General features: G+C 48.5%; 1 protein-coding gene across 3 annotated transcripts in view; it reads right to left on the bottom strand.

Moving 5' to 3' along the window:
- Window positions 1–12,270, bottom strand: part of ARHGEF7 (Rho guanine nucleotide exchange factor 7) — a 130,914-nt gene extending 118,644 nt beyond the window's left edge. Inside the window, exon 1 of one of the 3 annotated variants that reach the window (XM_065058717.1) lies at window positions 11,960–12,270. In XM_065058717.1, the coding sequence (XP_064914789.1) occupies window positions 11,960–12,124 (165 nt within the window). In that variant the 5' untranslated portion in view covers window positions 12,125–12,270. The remainder of the gene's footprint in view (window positions 1–11,959) is intronic. The other 2 variants (XM_065058706.1, XM_065058735.1) reach the window with 2 other exon arrangements.

Genomic DNA, 12,270 nt, shown 5'->3' with positions numbered 1-12,270 from the left:
ATCCCAAAGGGAGGTGTTGTAGGGACAGGGTGAACAAGGGTGCTGTCCTCTGTCACAATGTGACACCTTTCCTGCACCTTTCCTGCACCCTGCTTATTCTCCCTGGAGTCTTTTACACTGTATCGACCTCACAGCCAGAAAGAGTTTTCTCTCAATGTTTCAAAACACCTTGTATACACCGAGCATTACCACACTCTGATCAGTAAAAATACTATAAATGAACAATGCAGCAAAGCTAGTGAAAGGGTCCTATTGATCACACACAGTCCCACAGCAGCTGTGTTTTGCATCCAGCCCCCTTGAGTGGCTAAGGCACAACAACATCAAGGGCAAATGATCTTCTGATGGAGCATGGTGGCACAGAGGCCAATACCTCCTGCACAGGCACTGCAGCCTGGGGTTTGTCGCCACAGTTTGTGTCCAGGGATAAAAAATGAGATTAAAAAAAAAAAAAAATCATGATCAGGAAGTCAGGCCATTTTCACTCTAACTTGGGCTGTGAAGCTGCGGGTGATTCACTGCCCAGCAACTCCTGCAGGTTCCTTCCCTCACCACCACCCCAGCTGTGTTACCTCCTGCCTGCTCCTGCACTCACGCCCAGCAGGACCCATCCTTTGAGGCATTCGGGTTTCTCACTCCATCCTCCATCCCAGAGCACCCGCCCTCATAAATTGCACCTGGCAGGGATGAAAGAGAGAGAGCAGCATCACACTGGCATCATCCATAGCTACACAGGAGGACATCATCTGCTTCTTGAGGGAGCATCAGCTAGGGGCTGACGACAGGTGCAGTGCCCCCTCTGCAATCAGCGAACAGAGGTGGGCTCAGAGGACTGTGCATGGAGCTTCTCCCAGGACCACAGGAGCCACAGCTGCACTTCAAAGAATTGCATCTTCCACGTCTCCAAGTGAGGGGCACTCTGCAGTTCGAGCCACCCGCTTCATGGATTGCACATCTTGCTGGCAGCATTAGGTGACATTAGCAGCATGCTATATTTAAACTAAAAACACAGATCAGGATTCTCAGCAAGGCACAGTTTTGTTTTAAAATTAGGTGCCTTGATGGAATGCCAGATCTTACCATGCTACTGTTTCTGTGGCACAGTAGCTCTTTAGTACTGACTTTTCCCAACCTATAAAACCTGCTGCTCACAAACTTTTCAATAATAACCCCCGCAGCAGTCACTGTGTGTTAGATACATGTATTCTGGCATAAGGAAACCCATGCTCTGAGAATGCAGCAGCAGGCAGTCAGCATAGATAGTAAGAGCTAGATCCAGTAACAGACTGAAGCTCTTACAAGCCATGAACTACAGTGCCCAAATTTTAAATTTGCAGGGTTTACGCAAGAATTCACCCAGGCTCTGCGTATGACACAAGGGGCAAAGTAGGTGCCTTAACATACACCCTAAAATTCTTACATGCTGAGAAGGATACCTGGCCTTGAAGTTAACCTAGAGCTAAGACAATGCAGCAAGCAAAAGTGGATCTATGCTTGTGGCCCCATCCAGGACTTTAACACAGTGTGCCTCCCTCTACTTAGCATCCCAAACTCCAGTCACCTCCTAGACTTAGGAGGGTCCTTTGAGTGTCCTCTGGAAGAACTCAACAGTATATCCTCTCTGACAAGTGACAGGTGTCCAGTTCTTATTAAGTAACTTCACATGGAAATTCCCAAACCTCTTGGCCTTGGACACCGCTATTAATGACACCTGCAGCACCAGCTCTTAGATCCCACTGCCTTGCTCCACAACTATCAGCACAGCTAACCCCACATCTGACACTCCTCTGGTGCACATCCTATCTCGCCACACCAGCACCTGTACTCCATCCTTCCCTCTATCCCACCTCAGACCACACAACATCACCTTCCCAATCAGCAACTCCAATCCCACATTTAGACCTAATCTACCACACAACCTTATCCCACCACCCTTCCTTTGCTGCCCTACAGACCATACTGACTCATCAGCCACAGCTCCATGCTTCTTCAACTTCCACCTTGCTATGGCACCTAGAACCATGTGGTGGGTTGACCTCGGCTGGATGTCAGGTGCCCACCAAGCTGCATTATCGCTACCCATTTTCAGCTGGACAGGGGAGAGAAAATATGATGAAAGGCTCATGGGTCAAGATAAGGACAGGGACAGATCACTCACCAATTACTGTGGTGGGCAAAACAAACTCAAGTTGGGGAAATTAAATTAATTTATTACCAATCAAAGAGTAGAGTCATCAGAAATAAAACCAAATCTTCAAACACCTGTTCCCCACCACTCCTTTCTTCCCAGGCTTAACTTTACTCCTAATTTCTGTACCTCCTCCCTCCCAGTGGCACAGGGGGATGGGGAATGGGGGCTGCAGTCAGTTCATCACATGTTGTCTCTGTTGCTCCTTCCTCCTCAGGGGAAGGACTCCTCACACTCTTCCCCTGCTCCAGCGTGGGGTCTCTCCCATGGAAGACAGTTCTTCACGAACTCCTCTAGCATGGGTCCTTCCCATGGGCTGCAGTTCTCCACTGACTGCTCCAGCATGGGTTCCTTCCACAGGGTGAGGTCCTTCAGGAACAGACTGCTCCACCATATGGGTCCCCCATGGGGTCACAAGTGCTTCCAGCAAACCTGCTCCAGCCTGGGCTCTTCTCTCCACAGTCACAGGTCCTGCCAGGAGCCTGATCCAGCTTGGGCTTCCCACAGAGTCACAGCCTCCTTTGGGCATCCACCTGCTACTGTGTGGGGTCCTCCATGAGCTGTAGGTGGATCTCTGCTCCACTGTGGACGTTCATGGGCTGCAGGAGAACAGCTGGTCCCATCATGATCCGCACCACAGTCTGCAGGGGAATCTCTGCTCCGGTGCCTGGAGCACCTCCTGCCCTTCTTCACTGATATTGGTGTCTGCAGGGCTGTGTCTCACATTTTCTCACTCCTCTCTCAGTCTGCTGTTGCACAGCAGGTTTTTTTTTCTTCTTCTTGAATATGTTATCCCAGAGGTGCTACCACCACCATTGATGGGCTCAGCTTTGGCCTTGGCATTGACTCTGTCAGACACAGGAGAAGCTTCTAGCACCTTCTCACAGAAGCCACCTCTGCAGCCTCCTGCTACCAAAACCTCACCATGCAAACCCAATACAAACCAGGACCACTTTGAACGAAGACTCTTCCAGCTCTTCGAGTTCTTCGCCTGCATGTATTCAGAAATGCTTGTCTGCTTGACCAGCCTTCATTAACAGTGACCTACATTCAAATACACTGATGTTCTGGTTTAGCTGCCTCAGTCATTTATTGGAAATAGCCCTCAAAAACTAAGTTCTGCCAAGTTTGTAAAGGAAACATGCATTTTGGTTAAAATGCCAGCCAGGTCTGTGGCAGCCTCAATAAACTGGTTCTTTGAGTCTTACACAACAACTACAGCCACATTTTTCTTTAATCTGCCCTGTGAAAATGATACTATAAAACTGATACAGCTGTTTCAGCTCATTCTTTCAGATATGTACCTGTATTAAACAATGTTCAAGGAAACAGTCCACTCTTTGCAGTCAAAGTACAGTACTTTTGTTACTTCCCTTGGACACTGATCAAATTCCCATCAAAGGCTACAAACTGACTCCCAGGAGACAGGTATTCAACCAAGCCCTAAGACACAAACATGGCAAGTTAAGGGCGCTGGGACATTCCAGATGGTATTTTGTTTTCTCAAGTTTCCAATATATTTATATTTTTCACCAACCTCCCCCCCCCCCAAAAAAAAAAAAAAAAAAAAAATCAAAAAAACCTCTACATTAGACAGCATTAAGAAACCAAGAATGCCAAACATGTAAAATTTAGCAAACACAAGACAGACAGCTGTCTTTTTAATGGCAATGACAGTCCACTTGCACACCCAACTTGTGAACTGAACCAGGCAGGAGCCCTACTGAAACACATGCACAGGAGTGCGCATGAAGAATTTAATATATATGCATGAGAGCACTAGTTGTAGCTGCAGGAGTAATCTTCTTTCCAGTGCTTCCTAAATGCTGTGAACTACAGAGTGTTTCAAATATATGGACCAAATTTGAAATCACTGTGACTTGTTCTTCTGGGGATACACCAAAGACTCTGGTTTTGTGCCACCATTAGTGACTAACCTGGACGACCTCAAGAATAGAATCATGGCAGCGGTGATCTCAGTGGAAGAAGACATTCTGAGAGGTGTCTGGGGTGAATTCAACCATCATCTGAAGGGATGTCCCTCCACTATCGCTGGAGGGAACATGAAGCATTTTTAAAACGGTTACTGAAACTCGGTAACTCATTAAACCATTTGTAAATTTTTGTGTAAATGCAACGTGTTGTCATCATGAAATACACTGCTTTGAAATTGGTTCCATCTTTTGAAACACCCTGTATTACCCCTAATTCCCATGGTTTTTATTATCTTCTTGGTATTTCAAAGACAAAGAGGAAATCAGCTAGCGTGCCACTGTCACCAAGCCCATGCAGTGTTACCAGCCTGACACTGCAGAGCTCCAGGGGGGCCAGCATTAGGTGCCTGCAGGAAAATGTGTACTTCCCTGAAGTCAGTGAGTGGAAAAAGCCTGATGAAGTGCTGTTCCAGATGCAGGCAGCACCTGGGGAGACCCTACCTGAGGACGTTCCCCAGTGAAGGGAGGCTGGTGGGTAGGGATTCTGCACCCTTTCCCATATAAACCCTGCAGCGCTTCCCACACAGCGTCGCTGTTTTGATGCGGCACGAGCTCAGGCTTCAGGAGTCCAATCACTCAGGGTTTGTTTACGCTGGGAGAGCTCTGCTGCTAGATATGCTGGCATCGCTCCTCAGTGTGGATGTAACATATGCCAGAGAGGGAAATCCTCTGCCAGTCTAACAGTACCGCTTCCCCCAATGACTTTAACGAAGCCAACAAAAGCACTTGTCTGTCAGCACAGCTGCACCGGTGCTGGGGGGAGAGGGTGCACAATTTTTATTGCTTTTTCCCCTCCCTGTGTGTGAAAATATTCCATAGGACCACCAAAGCCCTCTCCCGGGCAAGCTGCCAACATCGTTCGACAGCGCTCTCTGCAGAGCAGGAAAATGGAGACCTGAAGGAAACACTCTTAGACCAGAGCAGCATTTTGCAGCTGGACAGGGAACTCTGCCCACCGGGTGCCAAAGGTCCCGCGGTGACCAGTCAAGCGACGGGAATGTCTCGCAGGCGAGGCCAGTGATCCCTCCTCGACTCCGCAGTGCCAGCGGTGGGTGACAGTGGCAACCACATCATCCCGAAAGATGTGCAGAGAAGGTGGCTTTGCTCCAGGCAACGAAGCCGGGGAGGGCGCAGGAGTGTCACACTGGCTGAGGATCAGGCAGCAAAGCGCAGCCAACCAAGGTGAAGACCGACACCGTTTCCACGCTGCCAGCTCACAGTATTTTTTGCAAGCCCTGTCACACTTGAAATGCTTTAAGGTTCCAGCTCTTCAAATCACAGCCACTGGGTAACAACTAATTAAAATTGTTATTTAAGGAAGATGTGTATTGAATTCCCCCCAGTGGTTCAATGCCAGATTTTAAAAGTGTATTTGTATAAATATGCTTATACACATACATAATCTGCAAACTTCAATGCTGAAGCCAGACTCTCAGTTTTTCTAAGGCTTGAGCTATAATCTTAAACATTTTCAGCTTAACAAGGTAGTGTCCTCAGCCACAAGCACGCAGTAGTAACCAGAGGGAGCACGCTGGTGGCATTCGCGCAGCTCTTCCTTTCCCCACGAAAACACAGCATTCGGAGAATGCTCTTGGTAGCAGCTGGGCACATGAAGGCTAAAGAATTGCTTTTTTTGTTGTCCATGTTAAGCACAGGCATAGAAAGAATGTATTCAGAAACTGTGGAAAGAACATTAATGAGAGTAAGACAAGCAAAACTACATTATCTTTCTGTGTTTTCTCACAAAAACAATTTAATCACCAACTGTTTTCTTAATTTCCCCCTCTTCTCAGGGTCTGGCATGACCTTATTTTATTCAGTCTAGACCTTTCCACATTAACAGGATCTGACAGATGCAAGTCCTCTGCTTCCTCAGCACACACAGGCACACCATGTTTCTCTAGGTAACATCCCTGCCACCAGAATTACAGAGCCAGCGCATTGATGGAAAAAGCAAGGGTGTTCTCCTTCAGTGCACGCATGCACCATTGCTCCCACAAGGCAACAGGAGTAATGTGGTAAATGGCAACCTGGCCAAAGACAACTTCATAACAGGACCGACTCCAACAGAAAACGATGCCATTAAGAAGCTCCCAGTAACACTTATGAGCGCAGCATCTATTCAGGAAAAAGGCACACTAACGACTTTGCTTGGGATAACTTTCCCCCAGCACTTGGCTCATCCTTGTGGTGCTTCCACCCCGGAGCAACAGCATCCGCACAGACGCCAGCGCTCCCCAAGCACGCAGCCACGGCAGGCACAGCTGCCCAGCATGGATTATTCTTGCCAGAAACACGATAATCTCCTTGGGAGGCTCTACGTAAGGACTATTGCCGGGGGGAAGAGAGAGAGCATGTGCATATTAAAATGCAGATTTTGCTTCCTGCCTCCCGGGTCTAGTCCTACAATGACCTTCTGCTGCTGCTGTAATACCAGCATCTGCAATACCTTCCCAATGGATTTCAGCAAGCAAAGGCAGGACAGTCCTTCGGTTCAGCCAGGCAGACCCCAACAGCCTCACAGAGGCTGCAGGGGCAGAGCCATCATCCTAGAGGAATATCCCAAATTCACATTGCTCAGGAGCAACCAGCACCTTGCCATTGCTACCTTAGCAGCAACCTCTACACACCACTGGTGGGAAGCTCACCATGGTTCCCAAGCTCCGCCTGGGCTCCACAGCCAGCTCAAGGCCAGCACTGCACCCTCTACAAAGGTACTGGGCTATAAAAATCACCACTTGTTATTACCTCTGGCTCCCCAACACCTTCCCTTTTTTCTTCCTTTGCAATGCTTGAAACACCACATTCAGGTCACACCTCATCACAACAGGACAAAAGTATTTAGCCCTGATACATCCATGTGAAATCAGAGAGGACAGAACATAAATGTCACTTGGCCAGAGCCGCGGTTGCTCACAGCCATCGCACCAACAAGGCTGGCAAGACAGGTGCCACATGTGGCAGCCTGAACCCTTCTTTTGGGGACTCTGACTCTTCTTCAGTTCTTGCGCTCATACACAGCAATTCATTTGCCCTGTGAGTCGCAGAGAGTTAATTTCTTCCTAAACTACAATTCACAATGCCTTGTTTAGCCGAAGACCTACATCACTAAAAAGAGAATACTGGTATACAATGTATTTATAGAAAGATCCTTATCTTTGCTGACATCAGTCCTGATACTATCCCAATCAATAGCCAAATTAATGTCGAGGTGCCCAATCCAGCCACGCACTGAGCTTCAGCCAGTGAAAGAGAACTGATTTATTTTCCCAGGGCCGGCCTCACGCCGGCTCCCCTCACATCCCGGCGATGCGGGAGCAGCATGAGGCGGCGGCTGCAGTTCGGATCAGCCCCCCGCAGCCAGCAGAGCAGCTTCTGCGGCTCTTCAGTCCCACGCTCGGTGCAAGGGCTGGGGATGGTCTGTTTGATGGAGGGGGGGCAAAGCGTGTGAGCCCCAACCGCACAGCCGGCACGCGTCCCCGTGCCCTGGCTTGAAAGCGCTGACCCAGCTGCTCTCGTCCCCTCCAGGAGCCCCTGACATGAGGCGGCGGGGGGGACACCACAAAGTGCCAAACGGCTGCTGCGTCGCATCCCCCAATGTGTCTTCCCTTATTTTCCCTGAACGGCACAAAGCTGTCCTCAAAACGATGCTTTCTGTCGAACAGATGACCAAAAATGAAAGTACAAACAAAACTTAATGGAGCGCGAAGCCTCATATGACAAGGAAAATTCCCGCTCCAGTTCTGATCTCTGTTTACAACGTCAAAAGTGGGTCAAACTGGTCTGCGATGGAGGAATCTGTTTGGAAAATGATCTCTGCGAGGAAAAACATCTAAGCGGCAGACAAGCGCACTGCAATGCTTCCACGGGGACCCTCTCCCCTGCCATCAAAGTCACTCAATTTTACAGCGCGGGGTTGAAATCCTGTAACTTGAAACCGCGGCTTTTCATTCAAACAGCCTTGAATTCAGCAATTCCCCGTCCTTTAGAGCAGATCAACCCATCAGTGTGTTTCAATACAGATCTCTGATCCTAAATAAAATTAAGACATGGCTGGGTTTGGTCAGGGTGGGGGAAGCTGTTGTGGTTTTTATCAGGTTTGTGTTTTGTTTTTAAAATAACTGCTCTCCCTTTTTGTTAATTTCTCGTGTTTAGGACAAGGTTATTGAGCAGTCCCATCACACTGCCTAACCCAACTATTTTGTTTTACCCTGTCATGGTTTCTCTCAAAATGCAAAGGAATCATAATGACATTAAATAGGAGCTCAAAATTGAGAGAAACAGTCTATAATAACATTACTTTCCAACATATTTTAATTCAGAGTTCTTGGAATCTGGTGAATTTAATATTTGCTATTTACTGCTGTTCAAGATAGAAAATGACTGTAATGTAAACAAATTTAGCCAAAACTTCCTGACAAGCAGCTCTGTATGTTATTCTGTGCAAGGATGGTATACAAATACACAGCAATCTAAAGGAAGAACATTCTAACCAGCCTTGAAACCCACTAATTTCTTTTATTGACTTCGGAAAAATGTGATTTTTGACCTTCAAGTGTTTCATTCCTTTCATGGTCACACAACCTTTATTTATGAAAAATCTTCTACTAATTACTCTGAAGGTACCCAGAGGCTTTAAAAAGCACAAAATGCAAACAAAATTTATTATTGCATTCCTGCACATATTGAAGTCCCTTTCTAAACATTTTTTGAAAGAAAGAAATACATTTGTACTATTTTCTAGAAAACATTAAAAAAATCAAACTGATAAACATTTCCTCTTATTTATAATTTGTATTTTTTTATGTTCTCTGTGGTTTTAGTCACTACTTTGCATTTACAGAAAAATGAGCTCTGTGAGTCTTCAAAGTGTCTGCTGATGTCAGATATTTATAGAAAGTTATGATCCCAAATGATCTTAAGAACTCTATCAGTCTACATCTGCGGAACAAATCTTGTATCTTTCAGACTTCAAAAAAGTCCAGTTTGAACTGGAGGCTTTCAGGACAAACAAGGAATAAAAAGACTCATTTAAAGTGCACACGGTATAAAAAGAAATTACTTAATGAATAGTAGCAAAAAAGACATTGAAAAAAATAGCATAATACAGTGAAGATGTAATGTTTTTATTAGCAAACAAATAAAAAGAAAGTATCGCGGAAATAGCTCTGACTTATAATGGTAGCTGACAGCATGAAAGAAGTATGTAGTATATACTCTGATTCTATAGAAAATGACTATTCACAATGTTGGACGTGAAAATGAGTTCATGAGTCTCTCAGATGCATCTACGAGTTAGAAAGTGCAACATAAAAGGCCCACAGAAATAAGCACAGTTCTCCTTACAAAAATAAGGATTCTCTAAAAAAAAAAATAAAATAAATGAATAAAAAATAAAATAAAATGCTGTTTCTCCCCAGACTTTACCTAAGCCAAAGCCAGAGGAGACATGCGAGGTTGGCAGGGACCTCCAGCAGCCACCCGTCCCAGCACCCTGCTCAATGCGGGGCAAGCTCGGGAGGCGAGATGCTGAAAACCTCCAGCCCTCTTCCCGCCCTGGCAGCCGTCCCAGCCCGTAGCAAAGCCCACGCCTCAGCACCACGATGTCCATGAGAAGCCCCCCTGACAGCTCCTTGTGTGCCAGGGTGGTGGTGCGGTAGGCTGTGGGGAGCTGCGCCCCTCTGCACACCCTCCTCTGGGTGTGGGTGCCACCAAGAGACGCCTGCCTGGACATCAGAAGTATTGCTCCTTTTAACGTGAAAAGAAGAGAGAGCCTCTCGCTCGCACTGAGCTGTCCCTAGTTACACTATACGCAGGAAAGCATGTTAAGTAGGGAAACACTTTTCTAAAACTTATTTTTGTCATGCCTTTTTATTTATTTCGTCATTTGGTAAAGCCCATTCCTCAAACCGAATTCAGGACTCCATAGTACTAAGCCTGACATCAACACAAGGGGAAAGATCTTTTCTGCCCCAAAGTCCAAAATTTTAGAGAGGTGCTCAGAAGGGGTGCCTGGAGTGGCACAGTGGGATGGGCTGCCAAAATCCCTCCTTGGGCTTGGTGGCACCAGACAAGAGAGCCTGGGAGCAAGAAGGCAAAGGCAGAGCCTGCCTGAGAAGATGGGCGGCCAGGCAGGGGATCCTCGCATTGAGGGGGTCTCTGCCCTCAGCCCCACACCACATGCATCACCCCGGACGCTGGAGCAGGACATTTACCCGCTCCAGAGCCACCGTTTACAGCCCAGTGCACTGGACAGCAGTTTGCACCTCATGTACCAGTGCCACAAAGCCACAGCACCCCAGGAGCAGACACAGACTCTTCAGCTCTATTACCCCTTCTAGCAAAACAGTCGCAGGGAAAGCTGGCGGTGGCAGCAGTGGCTTCAGCTGTCCCAGCTAGCTCCAACAGACACCACAGTAGACCCCAAGTTTACCCAAGCTCACACCACCACCAACACACTGCCCCCACCTTCATTGCTTCCATCGCCCATCAATGGCACCTGGGACTCTTGTAGGGTTTCCGCAGCCCCGCGCTACCTCCTGCTTTGTTTGTGAATTCAGGGTGGCAGGAACTACCTACATTCAGTAGAGAGGGACTCCAGAGCAGAGGCATAACCTTCATGCTACAGCACCACACAAACCAGTAACAGCCCCAGTCAGTAGAGAACTGAAGAACTGAAGGGAGACAGCCCAGCCCAGTGCCTTACTGAGCTCAAGGTACCAGTTTGCAGCTTTGTGTGACAGTGGACTACTTGAAAAAGAGCCACAGAAGGTAACAAAAGCCCACTACCAGCAGGCTCCAATGCATGCAGTGGTCTGACAACCACAAAAGGTGAAAAATATGGTGTTACTTTCAAGCAAAGAGTTGTCCCACCAGCATAGCAATGACCTTCATCAATCTTCTCTTCACCACCTCGTATCAGCTCACAAGGAAGTTTTGTCAATACGCTGGTCGCTACGTGCGCTACGTTGTTGAACGCCAGGTGGAAACAACAGCATCGTCCCAAGTCTTGAGGCACACTATCAAAAATCAAAACCCTTCCCTCTAGCTGAACTACGACAGGAATTACGAATGCACACATAACACATGAAAGTTACCTGACAGAGTACATTTTCTTCAAACGCAACACCGAATAGAGCTGTAGCGCATTTTTTTTCAACCCAAAAAGAACGAGATTTTTTTCCCACAGGCTACCAAGCAGTTAAAAACCCCAAATAACGCTAAAACAGCTTTCAAGAGAACTAAGCATCAAACATTAAGATGTCCTTCAGAAGCTGGAAGGGATGAGCTGAATCACCTCCCAAGCGAGGTGAGACACCGACTATTCCAGCAGTTGCGTAGACAAGTTTGCGGCCGGCTCATAGCACGCCAGAAAAGGTCCATAACACGCTCCCCTCGCCGCACCCCCCCCCAAAAAAAAAAAAGCTTCTCCAATGTACATCCAGCACTTGAGAGAGTAAGGCACTATTTTGCTCTTTTTCCTGTAAAACACACTTGAAGAATCCTGGCCCTAAATGGGGAAGCCCTTTTCAGCCAGGCTGCCCATTGCCGCTCTCCGCTCTCTTCCCGGCCCCCCCAGGGCGCACGCCCGACCGGGGCTGACTCCCCCCGCCCCACCGCGCCCTTCACCCCCCCGTGGCCGCGGGGACCCCCTCCCTCCCGCACGGGCGCAGGCGACGCGAGGGGACCCGCGGCGGACGAGGCCGCGTCCGGGGGCGGCGGGCCCGGCTGCACAAAGGGCGGCGGGGCGGCGGAGCGGGGGGAACCGGGCTCTTACTTTGTCTATGGTGCCCGGGAGCAGGCGGTCGAGAAGGCGGCAGAGCACCACCCCGTCCTTCAGGGAGGACTGGAGGAACCCTTCGGGGTCGGAGATGGTCTTTTTGGGCGACTCCAGCACGCCCAGGGCGATCAGCCACGTAACAGTCTGCTCCGCCGAATTCATGGCGGCGGCAGCGGCGGGGCGGGGGTCGCGGCACCCCGCGCCTCGCGTGGGTTTTGTGTCTCCCCGGGCGGGGGCTTCAGGCGGAGGCCGGCGCCGCCCCCATGTGAATGCAGATGACGACGCCGCGGCCCCGCCGCCGCCGCTAC

This window comes from Columba livia, chromosome 1 (genome assembly GCF_036013475.1).
Source record: "Columba livia isolate bColLiv1 breed racing homer chromosome 1, bColLiv1.pat.W.v2, whole genome shotgun sequence".
Taxonomy (NCBI): Eukaryota; Metazoa; Chordata; class Aves; order Columbiformes; family Columbidae; genus Columba; species Columba livia.
Note: the sequence above shows the minus strand (reverse complement) of the source record. Positions and strands in the feature narration are given on the sequence as shown.